General features: G+C 38.9%; 1 protein-coding gene across 2 annotated transcripts; it reads left to right on the forward strand.

Moving 5' to 3' along the window:
- Positions 1–152: 152 nt before the first annotated feature.
- Positions 153–18,010, forward strand: LOC121913180 (gastrula zinc finger protein XlCGF57.1-like). Of its 2 annotated transcripts, XM_042435873.1 has the most exons (3): positions 153–498; positions 5,145–5,251; positions 16,291–18,010. In XM_042435873.1, exons 1-3 carry the CDS (start codon positions 324–326, stop codon positions 16,780–16,782), a joined length of 774 nt encoding a protein of 257 aa, XP_042291807.1. In that variant the 5' UTR covers positions 153–323; the 3' UTR covers positions 16,783–18,010. The 2 variants fall into 2 exon arrangements, with proteins under 2 accessions (XP_042291807.1, XP_042291806.1); XM_042435872.1 differs by lacking the exon at positions 16,291–18,010 and having other exon boundaries at positions 157–498; positions 5,145–7,708.
- The last annotated feature ends 5,727 nt before the right edge of the window (positions 18,011–23,737 follow it).

A 23,737-nucleotide genomic window follows, 5' to 3' on the forward strand; every position in this document is an offset into this window, starting at 1 on the left:
CCTGTTTATGTGTTTACATATATGTGTGTCTTTGTGGAGCATTTAGATGCAAAACCTGTTTGATTTTTAAAGTGCTATAAAAATGTATCTTAAAACAACAGTCAGGTGCCTTTTACTTTTACTCTGAAGGCCAGTGGAGTGTACCGGAAGTTGTGTTTTTGTTTCCGGGTCTTGGCGCGCTTTGGCGGAACGCAGTTAGCATTTTTAGCATGTTTGGATGTGTTAACGTGCTACGATCTGAGTGAAGATGTTAGGAAAATGTAAATAAGAGAAAAGGCTTCAGAGTTTAGTTCTCTGTTCTTTGACTCTACGATCTGTGGAAAATGTCCAGATTTCAGGAACTTAAAGATTTATTCAAACAGCGGCTGATAAATGCGGCTCGCGGTGATCTGTTTGGACATTTCGAGAGATCGATATCTGGAGTTGAAAAGGAGATCGATCACAAACGGAAACTGCTGGATATGGTTTTAAACCCCGACATGAAGCTGCAGAGAGCAGGTTTGTTTTCTTTCTGCTGCTAACTGATGATCTCTGATTGATTATTCTCTGTGAGGAGCTTTTTGTTTTTTGTAAAGTACAAACTCCAGTTATGGAAGAAGTATTCAGATCCTTTACATAAGTAAAAGTACTAAATACTCCATTACAAATTAACGTCCTGCATGAAAAATCCTACTGCAGTAAAAATACATAAGTATTATGAGCTTGATGTAGTTAAAGTATTGCAGTAAAAGTACATAAGTATTATGAGCTTGATGTAGTTAAAGTATTGCAGTAAAAGTACATAAGTATTATGAGCTTGATGTAGTTAAAGTATTGCAGTAAAAGTAGTGGTTTGGTCCCTCTGACTGATATATTATTATATATGACATCATTAGATTATTAATAGTGAAGCATCAGTGTTAGAGCAGCATGTTACTGTTGTAGCTGCTGGAGGTGGAGCTAGTTTACACTACTTTATATACAGTTAGCTAGTTTAGTCCAGTGGTTCCCAACCTAGGGGTGGGGCCCCTCCAAAGGGTCAGCAGATAAATCTGAGGGGTGGTGAGATGATTAATGGGAGAGGAAAGAAGAAAAAACAAAGTTCTGATACACAAATCTGTTTTCAGTTTTTGGACTTTTTCTCTAATCTTTGATTTTTGCTGAAATATTGGATCATTTGAACATTTATTGAAATGAAAGCATGTGAGAAGTTTAGAGGGAAAAATCACTATTTGGTGGAGCTGTTAACAACTCATAGACATGTGAAATGTGACCCCGACTACACACTGCTTTTTGTAAGACGTCAAAAGACAAAAAGGTTGGAAACCACTGGTTTCATCTTTAACAATGTGTTGTATTTTAAAAGCTTGTTATATTATCCATTGTGTCAAATCTTCATCTGAAAAGTAACTAAAGCTTTTCGGCTGTTTTAGTGCTCCTCCAGGTACTGCATTTGCCGTTGTGGCTGAAAGTAGTAGCCTACTTTTTCTTCTTCACTGGCTCAGTCAGTCTCTCCATATTTGCACTCTTCCTGCCTGCACTTTCATCATCAGTGCACATGTACATAGTGTACAAGCACACTGATGAAATGTGCAAAACAATTAATTTAGCTGTTTTTCCCAAAGATAAAGCAATCTATAGCTAATTATTTAAAAAAAAAAAAAAAATGAAGAGAAAAAGAAGAGGCTGGCTGGTGGAGAAGATGATGAGGGTGCAGGTGCAGACAGGGAGAGACACATTGAACCAGTGAAGAAGAAAAAGTAGGCTACATCTTTGATCTCCCCTCAGATGAGAGACGTTATGCGCATTTATGCACGAGACACAGCAGCATAACTTCACTGATTATTTAAATCTCTGACAGGATCGGTCAGGATCTAACGTTAATGAATGTTCTGTGTTCTTCTTCACATCCAACAGGTCAGCTGTTACACACACAGTCCAGGTTCATACAGTGAACCGTCCTCCTGATAAATTCTGACCTCCGTTATGTCGAGCAGCAAAACTTAAAACCTGTAATTGGTGTGTTTCTGTCTCATATACACAAATTAACTTTGGGTTGTGGACTGTTGGTTGGGACAAAATAAGACGTTCCAGAACTTCATCTTGGGTTTTGGGAAACAATGAACATTTTACACCATTTTCTGACATTTTATAGACTGAACAACTAATTGAGAAAATAATCGTTAAAGGTATAATATGTAATTATTCCACATTAAAATGTCTAAAAACAACTAGACCTATGTTATATATGTTGTTGAGTTGTGTACTTACATTATCCCAAATGTTTCCAACAGAAATCTGTAATTTAATCAAAGTAACGGACCGTTTCATTTGGTCGCCTGTCGATGGCGTCATACCTCCTCTACCAAAGAGTAAACACACACAAGATGCATACGGCGGCGCTGTGTTTGTCCGCTACAATGGCGTCTACCAAAGAGTAACTTACACACATACAAGATAATACATCGGCGTTGTGGTTGTTCCACACAAACTGTTATAAATTGACTTTTATTCAGTTTTAAGCCACATTTTCATGATAAATTTAGATGTTTTTAACTATATCTTTTAGCCGGAAGAAGGATTTTAGTCATTGGACGTCTGGATCTTAAGTTATCAGAGAAATAAACTGGACAAACGTTAGCAGCAGCTCGGCTAACAGCCCCTCCAGGAAGTCCGGTGGTCGCCAAACATCGTCGGAGAAATAATTAAGAAAGAATTAAGTGAAACAGCTTTAATTAGTATTTTAACGATTTTAATCTGCGTGTACGTTTGTTCTGGAGAGGAGGAGACCTCTGCAGGTAAAAACATCCTGAATGATGAACACTGGAGTAATCCTATCCCGGTGAAGCTGGTTATTTAACAACGAAGACAACAACTCCCATGATCCCTTGCTACTTCACACCGTCATCACACTCCGTCTGTTGTTATTTTGTTTTGATTGAGACGCCTAGCGGCTGAAATTACATATTCTGCGTTTAATTAGAAGCCTAAACTAGATTTTAATCAAAATCCCTGAATGGAGAACCTTTCATAGTTGATACTGTGCTTCATATTTATAACAAATGATGTGGAGGAAACCTGAGGCCTCTGAACCGTTCCCTGTTCTGCCTGGTTGTTCATCCAGTCTTGGTGAGGAGCCGCTGTTTCCAGACAACTTGTTCTCCGTCCTAACTCTTGTAATAATCTATGTTTGATCCACAATAATCTTCAAAATAATGTGACCACACTTCAGCTTTATTGTCTGACCGTCTGTTTGAATGGGTTTGGTAAATACTACAATACCTACGGCCCTCAGCCAAACTGATTTAAACAGCTAAAGGTCTATAGTTTCCTTACGCACACAGAGTGATTATATATGTTTATGTGAATGAGTCACTATTACTGCTGAATTTATATTTTAACAACATTTTAATGTTCCGTCTGGTCAAGCTGGAGCTAATGTGAGTAACTGTTGGGTTGGTAAAACACTGTATAACAATAATGCAAGGTATTTATAAGGATAAAAAAAAACCTCTTGCATAATTTTATACTACAATATTAATATGAGAAAAGGGCACAACTGGACTGAACTCTACTGTCAACTGTAGCAGACCTAACAACCATTGTTCCAAATGTAAGTTCTCTTTTCATTCTACGTGATAAATATAGTTTAATAACTTTGTTTCAGTAACTCGCATCACTTCATCGACTCACTCTGGTCCGTCCCTGCACTTATATCTGAATAAAAAAATTGAAATCACCCTCAATCAGATTTCATTATTATTTTATTATTTATTGGTTGAGTTACTGTTTCTTGTTTATTTCTAACTGTTTGATCAATTAATGCATCACTGCAAACCTGTTCCTTATTGAAATACTGTGATGGATATTTACATACGTCCACTTTGCACGTATCTCATAGTGAAAACTCAGTTGGATCACGTTCAACACCGTCAGTCTCAATAAACCACCTCTCCGAGAAAGGCGACACTTTCTGCTCCGTAGTCTGCAGAATCTTCTGTAGTGTATCATAGACGCCACCAGCTGATCAACATTTCTGGGCAAAATGTCCATTGTGTTTGCATCTGCAACATTCTGCATTTGGCGGCTCAGTCAGTCCTTCCTCCGCTGCTTTCTTGTATCCCGTGGCTCCGTGTTTATTTTCTGGCTTGACTTGTTAAACTGTATTTTTGTTCTTTTTGTGCCTCTCTGGGTCTGACTGCCTCTCATTTAAGCTGTCACACAATATTAGCCGCCGCTGCTTCTTTATTTCCTCTCTATGACGCAGTCTGGATATAGATTTGACTAATGTGAGTTGAGGATCCAACTGCAATGATCTCCAAATGCACAATGCTCAGCGAGGCTATGGACAGCAGTAATAAACGCTCACACGGTGTTTCTCAAAAGCCTGTTTCACATCTTCATAAAAATTTTTATGATCATCATTTAAGAGCAATACATTCAATTTGTCCCATAGAGTGTATTTACTTGATATTCTTGTGTCTGATTAATCAGGAAGTGGTTGAAACCTCTTTAGCCAATTTGGGCATTCACTTGAATTAATAAAATCAAACTTGCCTAGTGGGGTCAGTTGCACATTGCTGGCTGCCTCATTCATTTAGTTATCTGTCAGTTTGCTTATTTCCATTTGTTTGACTCATCCACAGCCTCACACACCTGTTTATATATTCCATAATGCATAAAAGTAATAACTTCATTCGTAAGGTTAAGTTTCTCCCAGACACCATATCTTTGTGTCCCAGGTGCTGTTTTTATTGTCCCTGGGACAACAGCTGCAATGACTAGCTGTGATCATTTTCATTATTAATTAATCTGTCGCTTCTTTTCTTGATTAATTGATTAGTTTGGTCTGTAAAATATCTTACAATAACAGAAGGGTAGGTTCCTCTTTAAGCTTATCAAAGCCACTTCCTCTTCATACATTATTATCCGCTAATGCATCAGCTCATAATTATTATTATTATAGAAGTCTTGAGCTCATCAATTTAGAAACTCCAGGAGATATAATTCAAAATGCTGGTGCAGAACCAGTGAAATGCCACAGCAAGTCTGAGGAAACCACACTGTTATTGAGGCATCGTAAATCACTGATTAACATAAAATAATTGTATCAAGCTTAGATTAAAAAGAAACTCATGGTTTCCCATAATGTGTTTGTATTTCAGAGCGTCCTGCACACGTCCAGCAGCCGTTGGAGAGTAAAGAAGAGGTTCCCCCTGAGCAGCAGGAGTGGAGCTCCAGTCTGGACCAGGAGGACCCAGAGCCCCCACACATTAAAGAGGAACAGGAGGAACTCTGGACCAGTCAGGAGGGAGAGCAGCTTCAAGGTCTGGAGGAGGCTGATAACACCAAGTTTACATTCACTCCTGTCCCTATGAAGAGTGAAGATGATGAAGAGAAACCTCAGTCCTCACAGCTTCATCAAAGACAAACTGAACAAACAGAAGCTGATGGAGAGGACTGTGGAGGATCAGAACCAGATCCAGATAGACATTTACAACCTGATACTGATGACAAGACTTTAGACTTTTCTGCGACTGATACTGACGACAGTGATGAATGGAAGGAGACGAGCGAGCCTCAGCCAGGTTTAAAGTCTCCTACGAGTTGTAACACTAGCAAGAAATCATATAGCTGCTCTGAGTGTGGTAAACAATTTAGCAAAAAGGGAAACCTGATCATACACCGGAGAATCCACACCGGGGAGAAACCTTTCAGTTGCTCAGTTTGTGGTAAATCTTTTACTCAAAAATCAGTTCTGGACTACCACCTGGACACTCACACAGGAGAGAAATCATTCAGTTGCTCAGTGTGCAGTAAACGTTTTATTCAAAAAGCAAAGCTGTTGTACCACATGAAAACTCACACAGGAGAGAAACCGTTTAGTTGCTCAGTTTGTGGTAAAACATTTATACAAAGAGGATATCTAACATACCACATGAAAACTCACACAGGAGAGAAACCGTTTAGTTGTTCAGTCTGTGGAAAAAAATTTATATACAGGGCATCTATAACATATCACATGACAACCCACACAAGGGAGAAACAGTTCAGTTGCTCAGTTTGTGGTAAAAGATTTGTATTCAAGGAGTCTGTTAGGACACATATGAGAATTCACACAGGAGAGAAACCCTTCAGTTGCTCAGTCTGCGGTAAAAGATTTGTATGCAAGGGGTCTCTTACAGCACATATGAGAATTCATACGGAAGAGAAACCCTTTAGTTGCTCAGTTTGTGGTAAATCCTTTACTCAAAAATCAGGTCTGGGCATGCACCTCAAAACTCACACTGGAGAGAAACCATTCAGTTGATCACTTTGTGGTACAAAAAGTACAATTTAGCTGTAGAGTAAAGTCAGAGTAAAGTCACAGCTCCATCACCAAAGCCTCCCCATGAGAGAAGAAGAAACCACTGATTTCCTGCCTTTTACCCTCTGAAGGCCCCACATATATAAGGATAATGTATGACAACATTTAGTAGCTCTGATCGACAAAATTGAACCCAGGACTGGGTGTCCAGATGGTCACACCCTGCAGATGGACATGAACACACATTTAGTTAGCTAATTTTTGTGGGGAAGGATTTGCAACACAAGGAGATCTGATATGACGCATATCCGTCCATACAGAAGATAAACTGCACAGTGAGCATTTTACAGAAAGAGGAAGTCTGAGCCAACACATGGCATCACATTCAGAAACACATGCCAGAAAAATAGACTATCAGTAGTGCAGCAAACCATATATAGTTGCTAGTATGGCAAGCGTGATCATACACTGGAGAATTCACACAAGGGAGAAACCTCTCAGTTGCTCAGTTTGTGGTAAAAGGTTTGTTTGCCAGGCGTCTCCTGGGAAACATAATAGAATACACACAAGAGAAAAAAAACCCTTTAGTTGCTTAGTTTTTAGTAAATCTTTTACTCAAAAATCAGGTCTGGACATCCACCTGAAAACTCACACTGGAGAGAAACCATTCAGTTGCTTAATATTGTAGTTTAAGAGGAATTATGCAACAGATGGTATTCCACTCAGGGATAAAACCATTCAGCTGCAGTGACTGACAAAACATTCTCTCGGCTGCAGGAAAGTAAAACTGGCTTTAATGGAAAGGACTATGGAAGATCAAAACAAGCCAAGACATTGGATCCTTATAGACCTTCAAAACCAGATACTGATGACAAGACCTCAGACTGATCTGAACCCAACAATGATGACAGTAGTTTTTGGACGCGGATGAGAAAAAGTCAGATTTAAACTCTATGAAAAGTGACATTGAAAGTGATGCTGACAAGGCTTCAGAGTCTTTTAACCTTCATAGTGATGACAGTCTTGACTGATTTTTGGAAGGACTCTAAAAAATAATGGGGAATGAAACAACTTGGAAACCTCACTTTGAGTTTCTTACTATTACTTGAACTAGATATGTAAACGTTTCTGTTTGATTCAACCCAAATTGGGCTTTTATTTTGTTGTAATAAAGGAAGAATGTTATTCATTTTTATCTGTTTTGGATTGGATGGTGACTCCGTGGATATACATACATTATACTCACTGATGTTGAAACGGGATCCTGCCTACCATTCATCTTATTTTGAATGTTGTATCACATGTTCATCACTGTGATCTGTACAGGTTAACACAGTGGACCTCACTAAAACATCGGGGAACATTCATCTGATTTCTGGTGGTTCCTCTGCAGAGGACAATAAAACGAAAACTTGAAACTTTTACCCTTTTCATCTTTAGAGCCATTCTTGGTAAACTTCCTGTCTAGATAGATAGTTTTCCAACATTTAAAGGAGCTGATATTTATTGCATTTGACTTAAAGCTATAATATGTAATTATTCCACATTAAAATGTCTAAAAACAACTAGACCTATGTTATATATGTTGTTGAGTTGTGTACTTACATTATCCCAAATGTTTCCAACAGTTTTCAAACCCAGAGAAATCTGTAATTTAATCAAAGTAACGGACCGTTTCATTTGGTCGCCTGTCGATGGCGTCATACCTCCTCTACCAAAGAGTAAACACACAGAAGATGCATACGGCGGCGCTGTGTTTGTCCGCTACAATGGCGTCTACCAAAGAGTAACTTACACACACACAAGATAATACATCGGCGTTGTGGTTGTTCCACACAAACTGTTATAAATTGACTTTTATTCAGTTTTAAGACACATTTTCATGATAAATTTAGGTCGTTTTTAACTATATCTTTTAGGATTTTAGTCATTGGACGTCTGGATCTTAAGTTATCAGAGAAATAAACTGGGCAAACATTAGCAGCAGCTCAGCTAACAGCCCCTCCAGGAAGTCCGGTGGTCGCCAAACATCGTCGGAGAAATATTGATTTTTTAGGTGAAACAGCTTTAATTAGTATTTTAACAATTTTAATCTGCGAGTATGTTTGTTTTTAGTAAGGAGGAGACCTCTGCGGATAATTCGGCTCCCGGGAGAAACCGGCCGAATGTCTGGATCTAAAGTTATAAGAGAAATAAACCGAACAAGTGTTAGCAGCAGCTCGGCTAACAGCCCATACTGGATGTCTGGTTGTTGTCGTACATCATTAGAGAAACACTGATTTTTTTAGGTGACACAGCTTTATTCAGTATTTTTACCTGTAATCTCCGGGTCCGCATCCCCATCTGTACAGTTTTGCTGAATTTGGTCACCATGGAATATTGAATTTGAGAGATATTTAAGTTAATAAGTAGTATGGTGGTGTTTCACTAATGGCCACAAGGTGGAGCTATTGGCACCATGTTTCACTATGTCGTGCACATTGACATGGAGAACTTGTGTACCAAGTTTCATTTCACTGAAGATAACAGAACTTTAGAAATATCATGTTATAATATTACAATAGCGCCCCCTGTTGGTAGAATTGTATCAAATTTTAGATATTGGTGCACTGTCATTATGTGTACAAGATTCTCAAATTTGGTGTCGATTCGAATCAGCATTGAAGAGTTATGGCTCGTTAAATGCATTGGGCCACGCCTTAATAGTTTGGCAACCAATTAAAGACAAACAGTAAGTCATACCAAAAAATGAAGATAAAAGCTCTGTTCAGGATCATCTAAATATGGCGTGTACCAAGTTTGGGTAAGATTGGATGAAAAATGTGTCAAAAGAAGCAAAAAATGTGTTTTTGAAAAAAATTCAAAAAATATTTAATATATTTTATCTTTTTTTTTTAATTTAGTATTTGACTTGCTTAAACCCATCTGTAGGTTAGACGTGCCTGTGAAATGTAACACATTTTTATGGATTAATTTCATTCATATTTTCATAAAATAAAAATCTAATCTCCACATCTCTACTAGCATCTGTGTTTCTGTGGGTATCATTGCAAATAAAGAACTCTGCAGCTGTCACAAACATTTTGTCTTAAAACAACAGTCAGGTGCTTTTTACTTTTATTCTGAAGGCCAGTGGAGTGTACCGGAAGTTATGTTGTTGTTTCCGGGTTTTGGCGCACTGAACACAGTTATTATTTTAGATGTGTAGCGTGGTACGAGCTGGCAGAACATATTAGAAAAATGTAAACAACAGAAAAGGCCTCAGAGTTTAGTTCTCTGTTCTTTGACTCTACGATCTGTGGAAAATGTCCAGATTTCAGGAACTTAAAGATTTATTCAAACAGCGGCTGATAAATGCGGCTCGCGGTGATCTGTTCGGACATTTCGAGAGATCGATATCTGGAGTTGAAAAGGAGATCGATCACAAACGGAAACTGCTGGATTTGGTTTTGAACCCCGACATAAAGCTGCAGAGAGCAGGTTTGTTTTCTTTCTGCTGCTAACTGATGATCCCTCTGGACTTTATTACTGCCTGTTATATATTGATTATTCTCTGTATGGGGCTTTTGTTGGCGCTTCTCGTTTTTGTAAAGTACAAACTCCAGTGGTGGAAGAAGAATTCAGATCCTTTACTTCAGTAAAAGTACCAAATACTCTCTTACAAGTAAAAGTCCTGCATGAAAAAATCCTACTACAATAAAAGTACAGTCTGTAAAATATATTTTTTTAAAAGATTCGCAATTTCTCAGAGCCCGCAGTGACAGACCAAAACCTACATTTTTTTGTTAATGTACCATTACATAAGACAAAAGTAGAAAATGTACACGCTTGTGAAGTTGAAATGAGAGAATACTTGGTATTTTTGCTTTAAACATGACAGAAATGATTATTTGAGAATCAAATGCTGATTGATTTTCTTTCGATCAATTAATTGACTAATCATTGCAGCCATAGATTAATCAATTGACAGAAAATTAGTTGGCAACAATATTGATAATTGGTTAATTGTTTAAGTCATTTTTTTAAAACAAAAAAAGCCAAAAATTCTCTGGTAGCAGCTTCTCAAATATGAATATTTGCTAGTTTTCCAGTTTTCCATGATAGTAAACTCAACATGGCAATAAAAATAAATAAGTATGTGTGTGTGTTCACATTTACCATTTCGTTTACATTTACTGTACAGTGTTTGTATTGCAAAGCATAGCACATAACACAGTGTTAAATTATGATTAAAAAAATAACATGACATTTACAATATTAATCAATTGAATAAATAAAAATAACCATATGTACAATAGACTATGTTAAGATAATTATTTGTCACATTCAGTGCTGTTTTAATTATGAGTCCCTCAGTTTGTTGCATGTTTCTCTCCTAGTAGAATCTGTTGCTTTTTACTGTCGTCTAGTTTTGTGAAGTTTGGGATTAACATATCAAATTTCTTAAAGTATTCCAATCTGATATTATTATATTTATCACATTTTAAAAGGAAGTGCATCTCTGTCTCTACCTCGCCTGTTGTGCAGTGACCACAGACTCTGTTCTCTGTCAGCAGCCATTACTTCTTGTGTGGTCCCGTCTCTATGGCTGACTGTGGTCACTCAGTCTGTATTTGGTCAGGATCTGTCTCTGCTTTGTATCTCTGACAGTAAAGAGATACTCTGACAATTTATTTTCATGGTTTAGGGCCATCGTCCAATGTTCTAGATAGGCATCTTTTGTTAGTTTAATAAATTGGTTCATTAGTGAATGGAAAGCAGTGCTAGCCTGAGGTTGAACAGTATTTGGTGTTATTTGATCAGTAAGTCTCAGGACCAGCCGACAGAAAGGACTCTTTTGGAGGTTCGGTTCCTAGGTTTGTAATGCCTGGAATCTCAGTGTAACCCAAGGGCGGACAGTTCTGATCATGAAGGACCCCCAGAAGGGTGCGATTCCATCCAACTACCGGCCAATAACCTGCCTCTGTACAACATGGAAGCTCCTGTCAGGCATCATAGCGGATAAGATGAATAGGCACATGGCTCAATACATGAGCAGGGCCCAGAAAGGAATCAGTAGTAATACCAAGGGGGCCAAGCACCAGCTACTGGTCAATAGAGCAGTCACCCAAGACTGCAAGACCAGGCAGACCAACCTGTGCACCGCCTGGATTGAGAATGACCAAGCCAAGATCCTGTGGGACTTCCAGATCCAGACTGACAAACTGGTGATGGCTAACCAACTGGACATCGTGTTGATCGACAAACAACAGAAGAAGGCAGTGGTGATAGACGTAGCGATCCCAAGCAAGAGCAACATCAAGAAGAAGGAACACGAGAAGATCGAAAAATATCAAGGGCTGAAAGAGGAGCTAGAAAAGATGTGGGGAGTGAAGGCAACAGTGGTGCCAGTGGTAATTGGAGCACTGGGGGCGGGCTGTGACCCACAAACTGGGAGAGTGGCTCCAGCAGATTCCAGGTACAACATCTGAGGTCTCTGTCCAGAGGAGCGCAGTCCTGGGAACAGCTAAGATACTGCACAGAAACCTCAAACTCCCAGGCCTCTGGTAGAGGACCCGAGCTTGAGGAAGACACACCACCAGGGGAGGGGGGTAAGAAGGGGATTTTTTTTAAAAATATATATATACATATGTATATGTGTATGTATCCATGTATGCATAGGCCCTTAGGCAAGGTCCTTAATGCTGCTAGCCTAGCTCATGATGAGTGAAACTGCAAATTTGAGAGTCATACCTGCTTGGACGTCACCCCAGTCAACAAGATCCGCGTCAGGTGTTGGGGAACCAGGGCAACCTGATGAGAAATGGGCTACTGGAAAAGACATAAATGGAGTAGGGCAGAGAATAAGGATCTGTTGGAATGCTACTATACAAGCAACCCCAGTGAGAGGGGCTACATGCAGAGATTGTGGGATATATGGATGCTTCAAAACACACGTTTATGGGAATGAGTCACTATTTCTGCTGAATTTATATTTTAACAACATTTTAATGTTGTGTCTGGTCAAGGTGGAGCTAATTTAAGTATAATTTGACTGTTGGGTAGTTAAAATACTGTATAACCACAATGGATATAATACTCCTGTGTAATTTTATATTACAGTATAGATATTGTATGAATATGGTGAATGCAGATATGTACTTTACATCACTGATTAACATAAAATAAGTGTATCAAGCTTGGCTTAAAAATTAACTCATGGTTTCCCATAATGTGTATGTATTTCAGAGTGTCCTGCAGACGTCCAGCAGCTATTGGAGAGTAAAGAAGAGGTTCCCCCTGAGCAGCAGGTGAGGAGCTCCAGTCTGCACCAGGAGGACCCAGAGTCCCCACACATTAAAGAGCAACAGGAGGAACTCTGGACCTGTAAGGAGGGAGAGCAGCTTCAAGGGCTGGAGAGGGTTGATATCACTACGTTCACATTCACTCCTGTCCCTGTGAAGAGTGAAGATGATGAAGAGAAACCTCAGTCCTCACAGCTTCATCAAAGACAAGCTGAACAGATGAAAACAGAAGTTGATGGAGAGGACTGTGGAGCATCAGAACCAGCCAGGAACTCACATCCAGATAGACATTTACAATCTGATACTGATGACAAGACTTCAGACTCTTATGAACCCGACACTGATGGCAGTGAGAGTGAGACCAAAGACACTGATGAATGGAAAGAGACCAGTGATCCTCAGTTAGGTTTAAAGTCTCATATGAGTTGTAATACTAGGAAGAAAGCACTTAGCTGCTCGGAGTGTGGTAAAGAATTTGGTTATAAAGGACACCTGATGATACACCAGAGAATGCACACAGGGGAGAGACCTTTCAGTTGCCCAGTTTGTAGTAAAAGATTTGCCTCCAAGGGGTCTCTCATAAGACATAAGAGAATTCACACAGGAGAGAAACCATTTAGTTGCTCTGTTTGTGGCAAATCTTTTAATAATTCAGGTCTGTACTACCACATGAAGACCCACACAGGAGAGAAACCATTCAATTGCACAGTATGCAGTAAACGTTTTATTGAAAAAACAGGGCTGTTGTACCACATGAGAATTCACACAGGAGAGAAACCATTTAGTTGCTCAGTTTGTGCTAAAAAATATGCACACAAAGTAAATCTAAAGTACCACATGACAATCCACACAGGGGAGAAACCATTTAGCTGCAGTGCTTGTAACAAAAGATTCAGAGCAAAGTCACAGCTCCAAAGCCACAAGTGTGCTGATGAGTCATCACCAAAGCATCTCCATGAGAAACGCAAGAAACCACTTAGCTTTTGTGAATGTGCCAAGTGCGGAAAAACATTTACCCAAAGGGGAAATCTGATTATACACCAGAGAAGCCACACAGGGGAGAAACCTTTCAGTTGCTCAATTTGTGGTAAAAGATTTGTAAGGAAGGGGTCTCTTGGGAGACATAAGATAAGTCACACAGGAGAGAAACCCTTCAGTTGCTCAATTTGTGGTAAATCTTTCAATCAGGCAGGTCTGCGCTACCACCTGAAAACACACACAGGAGAGAAACCATTCAGTTGCTCAGTTTGTGGTAAATCTTTTATTGAAAAATCAAGTCTGGGCGTCCACCTGAAAACTCACACTGGAGAGAAACCATTCAGTTGCTCAGTGTGTGGGAAAAAATATGCACGCAAAGTAATTCTAAAGTACCACATGACAATCCACACAGGGGAGAAACCATTTTGCTGCAATGCTTGTAACAAAAGATTCAGAAGAAAGTCACAGCTCCAAAAACACAAGTGTGCTGATGAGTCATCACGAAAGCATCCCCGTCGGTCACGCAAGGAACCAATGAACTGTTCTGAATGTGATGCAACATTTCCTGCCTTTTACCTTCTGAAGGCCCACATGAGAACACATAAGGGACTGAAAGTATATACTTGTTCAGTTTGTGGTCTAGTGTTGGGGTTTAAAAGTCATCTTGAGAGACATATGAGAATCCATACAGGAGAGAAACCATACAGCTGCTCTGTTTGTGGTGAGACATTTAAAAACAGCAGTGGTCTTGTACAACACATGAAACTCCATGTAGAGGAGAACCGATTCCACTGCAGTGACTGTGGCGAAGGATATCGTTGGCAGTATCAGCTGAAAATACATGACTGTCCTGCTAAGTCGTCTCAGCAAAGCAAAACAGACTTTAATGAAAACGACTGTAGAGGAGTGAAACGATCCAGGATCTTAGATCCAGACAGACATTTACAACCAGATACTGATAAAAAGCCCAAAGTGTCCTTTCAAACTGATGACAGTGCTGACATTCAATCAAGTATCACCAATCAAAGAACTAAAGACATATCTGTAAGTGATAAAGAATGTAACACTGACATCAAAGCGTTTAGCAGCTCTGATAATAAGGCCAAAATCGAACACAAGAGTGGCGACATTGTTCACAGTGATTTTTACAAACAGACTAGACAACGTCAGTCAGATTTAAATGATCTAGAAAATGAGAAAGGCTCTGTAAGTGCAAACAGCTGCTCAGTTTTTGGTAAAAAAATTACACAAGGAGGAATTATGCATCACATGGTAGTCCACTCAGGGAAGAAACCAGTCCGCTGCAGCGACTGTAACGAAACATTCTTTGGCCATTTTCAGATCAAGACACACAAGTGCCGTGGTGGGTCACTGCAGGGAAGCAAAGCTGGCTTTAATAGAGAGGATCACAGAGGATCAGAACAAGTTAAGAAGTTGAATCCAGATAGACATTCAAAACAAGAAACTAATAAAAAGACTCTGGTATCTTTTGAAACTAATGGCAGCGCTGACATTGCTTTTTGGAAAGAGACCAGGCAACATCAGTCAGGTGCCACTTATCAGAGAAATAAAGATATCTCTCTAAGTGATGAAGGATGCAAAGTTGACAAGAAGCCATTTAGTGGCTCTGACGACAATGTTGACAGTGAGTTTTGCAAACAGACCAGACAACGTAATACATATTTAAATGATCCAAAAAAGAGAGAAGTCTCTGTAAATAATGTAGAATCTAGTACTGACAAGAAACCATCCAGCTTTGAGTCTCATAAAAGGTTTGATGACTCTCAAAATGTACAGACACACGTTGTGTGTCATACTGGAGAGACGCTACTCAGCTGCATTGTTTGTGGGAGAGGATTCACTTTGGATTCAGAACTGAGAAGCCATGAGTGTGATGGTGAGTCCTCACCGCTTCATCAAAGCCAAACTAAGGACCAGATCACTGCCAGAGGTGAAGGTTTTACAGGGGAAGAGACTTTCTGCTGTTCAGTTTGTAACAAAGGTTTTAGTGAGAGCAAGTCATTAGTCAAACACATGAGAGTCCATACTGACCAGAAACCATTTAGTTGCTCGATTTGTGATAAAGGATTTACATGGAGAAGATATCTGACAAAACACATGGAAGTCCACGCAAACCAATCTTATTGCTGCTTTCAGTGTGGTAGAGTATTTGGCAGTAATCAACAACTGCATCTACACATGAGAATGCACACAAGAGAAAAACCATTTAGCTGCTCAGTGTGTGGTGAAAAATTCGCCGAGTGTGAAAAATTAAGGATTCACATGAGAAGTCACACAGGGGAAGAGCTGAAGGAGGCTGATATCACCAAGTTCCCATCTACTTCTGTCGCAGTGAAGAGTGAAGATGATGAAGAGAAACCTCAGTCCTCACAGCTTCATCAAAGACAAACTGAACAGATGAAAACAGAAGATGATGGAGAGGACTGTGGAGGATCAGAACCAGACAGAAACTCACATCCAGATAGACATTTACAACCTGATACTGATGACAAGACCTCAGACTGCTCTGAACCCGACACTGATGACAGTGATTTTTGGAAAGAGACGAGTCGACATCCGTCAGTCTCTGACAAACATGTGAGGTGTAATACCGACAGGAAACGATTAAGCTGCTCTGAGTGTGATAAACCTTTTACAGAAAGAGAAAGTTTGAGCCAACACATGGCATTGCATACAGAGGTACAGAGGGAGGCAAAGCAGGAGGACCCAGAGCCCCCAAACATTAAAGAGGAACAGGAGGAACTCTGGACCAGTCAGGAGGGAGAGCAACTTCTAGGACTGGAGGACACTGATGTCATCAAGGTCAAACTCACTCCGGTCCCTGTGAAGAGTGAAGATGATGAAGAGAAACCTCAGTCCTCAAAGCTTCATCAAAGACAAACTGAACAGATGAGAACAGAAGCTGATGGAGAGGACTGTGGAGGATCAGAACCAGCCAGGAACTCACATCTGGATCAACCTTTACAACCTGATACTGATGACAAGACTTCAGACTCTTCTGAACCCGACACTGATGACAGTGATTTTTGGACACAGACGAGGCAAAGTCAGTCAGATTTAAACTCTATGAAAAATAAAGGGTCTCAAAATGACATTGAACGTGACGCTGACATGGCCTCAGAGTCTTTTAACCCTCACAGTGATGACAGTGTTGACAGTGATTTTTGGAAGGACACCAGGGGCCTGTTTCAGAAAGCAGGTTCAGCAAACTGAGTCTAACCCTGAACTCTGAGATGGAAAACTCAGAGTTTTCGGTTTCAGAACAGCTGATCAAAGTCAGTTCAATCAAGTCTGAGTATGTTCACTCTGAGTTAAGCGCGTGCGCGATGAATGAAAAAAGCCATCATCAATGGAGCTCCGATTCGAGCTACGATTCACCATGGCAACGGGTAAATAAAATGCAGAGCCTCCATTTTAATCCAGTGGACGTAGAGATATGAATGCGTGTGTGTGTGGACATTGCACATTTATCTTTAAAAAAAAGAGCCTATGTCAGAGTTTTCATCAAACCCGCTTTCTGAAACAGGCCCCAGAGAACGTCTGTCAGGTTTGAACTCTGAAAAATAATGAGGAATGAAACAACTTGGAAACTTCACTTTGAGTTTCTTACTATTACTTGATACCAGATATGTAAACATTTCTGTTTGATTCAACCCAAACTGGGCTTTTATTTTTTGTAATAAATGCTTTCACTTTGCACTCAAGCAAAAAACTGCAGCGTATAGTTAAAAAAGCATCCAAGATCATTGGCAAACCCCTCCCATCAGTTTAATATAATTTAATATATCAAACATACTATCAAAAAAGGTAAATAAAATCATCTCTGACCCCTCTTACCCTGCTCACCACCTGTTCCAACTGATGCCCCACAGGGGGTGCAATAGATCCCCGTCCACCAAAACATCCCCTTTCAATCACAGCTTCTTCCTCACTGCCACAAGGACCCTGAACACTTTACAGTAATCCCTGCCAGATGCACCTGCACTTTAAACTGTCATGTCAATGTATACTGTCTGTGATTATTGTTGTGTAAATTTGTGTACATTGTCTGTTGTGCCGGTCCTGTGTAAAGCTGTTATCTGTTATATGTCTGACCTCAGTCGTGTGGTTATTAAACGATTGATTGATTGATTGATTGATTGATTGATACTTGCATCGTATTCAGTGATGTGTAAAGAGGATCCAGCCTACCATTCATCAGTTTATTTTATTTTGAATGTTGTATCGGTGGACCTGTCTAAAAATACTGAGGATTCATATGTTTTCTGCTGGTTCCTCTGCAGATGAAAATAAAACCGAAACTTTTACCCTTTTACATCTTTAGAGCCGTTCTTAGTAAACTTCTTGTCTTGGTAGTGTCACGTCCTACCGGGACTTTTTCGGTTTTTTGGACTCTTTGTGTTTTTGTTCTTTTGACTTCCTTGGTTTTTGTTGTTCTCTTTCTGATGCCCTCAGACTTCTTCTGTTTTTAGTTGGACTTTTTGAGGGACTCTTTCATTTGTGTTGCATTTGTTTCCTGGTTTTGGTTTTCTCTGTTTCCCTTGTGTGTGTTCCTCCCTGTGTTTTTTGTGTCACCTGTTTGTTTACTTTAGTTCCTGTTTTATTTTGAAATATTTCCTCCTTGTGTCTGGTCACTTTACTTCCTGTGTTTGATTATTTCATGTGTCTCACCTGTGTTTCGTTTGCAATCACTCCCTGTGTATTTATAGTCCAGTTTTCAGTTCGGTTTTTGTCGAGTTGTCTTCTTTTGTTCTGCCTTCGCGCTGTGTAGGCTCCAAGTTTTATTTTTCCTGCGTTTATGGTCTTTTTTTCCTGTTCCCAGTGTCTCTTGTGATTTTTGAGTTCTTTCATTAAATATTCAGCATCATATCCAACCTGCCTGCCGTCTCTGCATTTGGGTCCACCTGCTCCATTCACTCACCTTTGTGACAGGTAGATAGTTTTCCAACATTTGACTAATGTGTTTTTTAATAGTTTTTGGTCATCTATGACACAGAGGAGCTTATCTTCATCAGTAATTTACTTTAATGATGCATGTCATTTGTCATTGACTTTGTCTTAAATACACAGCAAAACTAGCTTTTTGTGTTTGCAATGAGAGGAGTGAAATGGAGAGGAGAAAGAGAGGGAAGTCTCAGCTGTGACATTTGTAGTCAAATCCTTTTCCCCCAGATTGAGGAAGGCAAAAAAAGGTTTATTTGTAGAACACCTTTTATCAACAAGGCAATTTAAAGTGCTTACATAAGACATAAAGACCCCATTTACACCATTTATACCTTGGATTAAAGGATTAAACTGGCAATATTCAACATTTTTCTGTTAACAAATCAAATGTTTGGATCCAAAGCAACAATGAAATGATCTGCTAACAAGTATTGTGTGTGTGTGTAACCGAAGCTTAATGCATTTTATTCCTCTGTGTCATAGATGACCAAAAACTATTAAAAAACACATTAGTCAGTCACACTGCTGCACTGGTTGTTCTTGCGTCCCTGAAGAGTGGTCACGTTCCAGTTCTGACCCTGAGCTTAAATTAGCTCTTCAGTCTGAAACTGAAAACCCAGAGTTTCTCTCATCTCAGGGTGAACAAACTAAGAGTTTTCACTATTCCTGCTTTCTGAAACAGGGCTGACATCCTCAAATGTCTTGTTTTCTCCACAACCCAAAGATATTCTGTTTACTGTCAGAGGACTAAAGAAATCAGATAATATTCACATTTGAGAAGCTGGATTTCTTTTTCTTAAAGGATGACTCCAAACAATTAATTGATTATCAAAACAATTGATGATGTAAGAGGACAGCTTGCTTGTTTTTGAATATTTCTGAACTAATATTTTTATTCCTAAGAGAGGAAGACAGACTTGCTTCCTATTTCAGGGACAAACCTTTCTTTAATTCCACAGACTCATAGGTTGAGGTCTCACAACGATACACTGACCAGTATCAAACACTGTGTCAAAACTCTTGGAAAAGCCAGAAGGCTAACTAAATCATCCCCGTACTAAAAGCTTAAATGACCTTTGGGGTCATTTGAACCAGAGAAAGTACCAGATAACTCCACACAAACAGGACCACTGGACTGTTAAGACTCATTTTAAAGTATTATTTTTCATTATTTTTCCTTCAAGTTGAAGGTTTAATGTATATTCATATATAAACTTAGTCTTCTTAATAGTCTCACAGTACCTTGATATCTACAATTTTGACATGAAGGTGGGCCATAGTGACACTTGAAGTGTGATTATGTGAGTAAACCCTAAATTTAATTCCCTGAGCATAACGATTAATAAATCATAACTCCGCCGTTTCAGTAACAACATTTTTCCTTCACACACTTAGAGGCACTATTTCTCAGTGATTTAAAGGCCTTATTATTCTTTTGTTTTATTAGTCTCTTTTTTATGTCCCAACAAGAACTCTCAGATCTTCCACAGCTGTTCTTTTAGAAGTTCCTAAAGTGTCCCACAAGAAATCTGGTGAGGCTGCTTTCTGTTTAAAACACCCACCTGTCAGGTCTTAGGACAGCAAACTCCATTGGAATTTTTAAAAAAAAAGAAATAAAGAAAGAAAGACCTATCCTTTTAATTTGGCTTTTCATTTGGGTTATCTTTACTGGTATCATTGTTAATGGTATCGTGATCAAAATGTTTGTTTTACTCTTGTTTTGTTAAGCATTTTGGGCTGTATCTTTCCATGAAAGGTGCTATATAAATAATGTTATAATAATATGAAGAAGAAGTAGAAGAATAATGAATAAAAATCTAATCTCAGCATCTGTATCAGCATTTGTGTTTCTTAGGTATCATTGCTAATAAAGATATTTTGGATCGGTTCACAATTTTTCAAGTGTCTTAAAACAAGATCAGGTGCCTTTTACTTTTACTCTGAAGGCCAGCGGAGCCTGCCGGAAGTTTTGTTTTTGTTTCCGGATTTTTGCGCGCTTTACGGAACACAGTTAGCATGTTTGGATGTGTTAGCGCGGTGCGAGCTGAGTGAGCATGTTAGAAAAAGGCTTCAGAGTTGAGTTCTCTGTTCTTTGACTCTACGATCTGTGGAAAATGTCCAGATTTCAGGAACTTAAAGATTTATTCAAACAGCGGCTGATAAATGCGGCTCGCGGTGATCTGTTTGGACATTTCGAGAGATCGATATCTGGAATTGAAAAGGAGATCGATCACAAACGGAAACTGCTGGATATGGTTTTAAACCCCGACATGAAGCTGCAGAGAGCAGGTTTGTTTTCTTTCTGCTGCTTCTGGACTTTATTACTGTCTGTTATATATTGATTATTCTCTGTATGGGTCGTTTTGTTGGCTTCTCGTTTTTTGTTAAAGCACAAACTCTAGTGGTGGAAGAAGTATTCAGATCCTTTACTTCAGTAAAAGTAACAAATACTAACTAATAAGTATTATGAGCTTGATGTAGTTAAAGTATTGCAGTAAAAGTACATAAGTATTATGAGCTTGATGTAGTTAAAGTATTGCAGTAAAAGTACATAAGTATTATGAGCTTGATGTAGTTAAAGTATTGCAGTAAAAGTACATAAGTATTATGAGCTTGATGTAGTTAAAGTATTGCAGTAAAAGTACATAAGTATTATGAGCTTGATGTAGTTAAAGTATTGCAGTAGAAGTAGTGGTTTGGTCCCTCTGACTGATATATTATTATATATGACATCATTAGATTATTAATAGTGAAGCATCAGTGTTAGAGCAGCATGTTACTGTTGTAGCTGCTGGAGGTGAAGCATGGGGATATTCATCCTATATCCATATTAGAAACAGTACATTCACAATCAATAATCACATTTAAATTCATTTCCTTTCTGTAGATATAGAGATTATTGTCAATTGTGTGTGTTAAAGAGTGTGAATGGAGTGGTACAGTGTGTGTGTGTGTGGGGGGGGACCTAAAGAGTTAAAACAGCCTTTCTTTAATTTCAAACTGAGACACGGAGAATGTCGCGTCACTCCAGCCAGCAGAACTGACCTTTAATCCTCTGAGTGGGAGTTTGTGTCAGTGATGCTAAACAGGCTCAGAGAAATCTCTTAAAGAGACCATTTTAGACCAGTTATCTGAATTATGGCCTGAACTAAAAGCATAAAACTGACCCTGAGGCCACATGGACCGGAGAAAGACTAAACATCCCCCAACTTAAATGGGACACAGACTCTATTATCTTATCAGACGAAAGCCATAAATTCTAACTCACATTCCTGAAGCCTCCCTGATAATCTAAATTAAATGTCTTATTATTATGCGCGTGCATATAAAAACTTGTTTTTTCTACATGTGACCCTACTGACCTTGTATATTTGTACTTTAAATCACTTAAGTGTTTAACTTTTGATCCATCAACCTCATAGATAATCATATTTTAGTAGTTAAATTAGATAAGTAATTGTATTGAAAGAGTGGATTCTCTGAAGTAAAAGGAGTTTCCTTCATTTGTCTTTGTGTAGCTTTACAACAAATGAGCTCAACATTAATAAAAAATAACAAATGTCTTGAAACTTGATTATAGCTGCGATGATTGATCCAGGACCCTGTGAAATCTGTTTTAATTTTTTCCCCAAATTCAGTGTTTTCCATTTTAATTTTTCTGAATTCTGTGTTTTATGATTGTAAGTACGTCTTGTTATCTGAAAGAGAGTGTGGGATGAGTCAAATTTCAACAATTCAGAAAGAAAGCGAATGAGATGAGTGTATATCAATGAATTTGAAATGATGCAACACAACATTGCACTGTTTTTTTAATCAAAGAAAGCGCTTCAATACACAGTACACTCGGACGTTAGCATGAAGGAGTGAAAGTAATCCTTACTTATTAATAATCAATAAATAACATTGGTAAAATGCAGCTTACAGTAAAGAGACATGAACATTGATTTGCTCAGGACCTCCAAAGGTCAAGGTTAAGCCACTAGCCAGCAGTGGGGATGGGTATCGTTAGGCTTTTATCTTTATCTTATCCGGTTTATACTTACTGGTTCTTTTTCATTACTAAGGAAGACCAAAGGATTGTCTTAACATTTTAATGTGCAGAGATGTGTAAGGATGATCAGATTACCTTTCTCCTTTGCTAATGTGTTTAACTGTACCTTAGGAGGCCGACACTCCTCTCTTTCCATCTCGGCTTGGGCCCAAATAAGGTGCCATTCTGTGTCTTGGAGTAAACAGGACATGTTAAGGGGCTTGAGGCTGTTCCTTGATTTGTGTCTTTAGGTGATGTGGCTCTTAGTAAACATACATGTGCATGTAAATGTATCTCGTGGCTGTGTGCCATTGGCTGTGATCCATAAGTTTGTATGATTTGACCGATCACAGATTATTTCTTTGTTCCTTTTGTCACTATAATATAATAGGGTTTGCTTATTGCTCGCTGAGACAAACTGATGCAACTCTTTGTGTGTTCTGTCTCCTTATTGTACAATAATATTTTTTTAAGAAGTTAAACACAGCAAATAGGGTGATTGTGAATTTGAAATTGTCACTAGAAGATGTTCAGCTAATTTGAAAAGATGATGCCAATGTAGGCCTTGACCTATAGCAGCCTAACCATAACCAAAACGACATCTGTTGGGTCTGGGGGTAATACAACTGATATGTTTGAGATTACATTTAATGGTATGATGATGATTACAACATAAGACAGATAGGCTGAATATAAACATAGTTACTGAAACAGTGGAAGGGTGCAAACACATCCCTATAGGTCTACATGGTGGACAATATAGTTGCACTGTAGCAAGGTTTCCGCCGGTGGAGTTGACCCCCGGGGTGAGTACTTGCTGTCCTATGTTTGTACTTTTTAAATAGAAAACACATGTTTTATATTGTGATATTTAGATGTTTCTTGACTGGAAATGACATTCTTGCAACCAGTGAGGACATTCTGATAGAAAACAAAGCAATCAAACTGATTTTGTTACTAACGCTCGCATCGCATTCAGTTAGCAAGCAGTTTATTTATATAGCACCTTTCACAGACACCAGTCAAAGAAATAAAATCAAATACAAAAAAAAAAGTTAGGACACGCAGTAAGAGTTCTGAAGTCTCTTCTAACGATTCTTTTTACAAGGTCTCAGACCTTATTCAGCTGGTTATACCTGGGGGCATGTCAACAATTATCATGAGGAAATGTTAAAGCTTTACAAATACTCTGAC

The sequence above is a fragment of the Thunnus maccoyii genome, chromosome 15 (genome assembly GCF_910596095.1).
Source record: "Thunnus maccoyii chromosome 15, fThuMac1.1, whole genome shotgun sequence".
Taxonomy (NCBI): Eukaryota; Metazoa; Chordata; class Actinopteri; order Scombriformes; family Scombridae; genus Thunnus; species Thunnus maccoyii.

What these genes read in the sequence shown, in the direction of transcription:
- LOC121913180 (XM_042435872.1), top strand. Translation starts at nt 324, where the DNA reads ATGTCCAGATTTCAGGAACTTAAAGATTTATTCAAACAGCGGCTGATA. An exon ending in CATGAAGCTGCAGAGAGCAG is followed by an intron (nt 499 to 5,144) that starts GTTTGTTTTCTT and finishes TTTGTATTTCAG; the next exon opens with AGCGTCCTGCACACGTCCAG.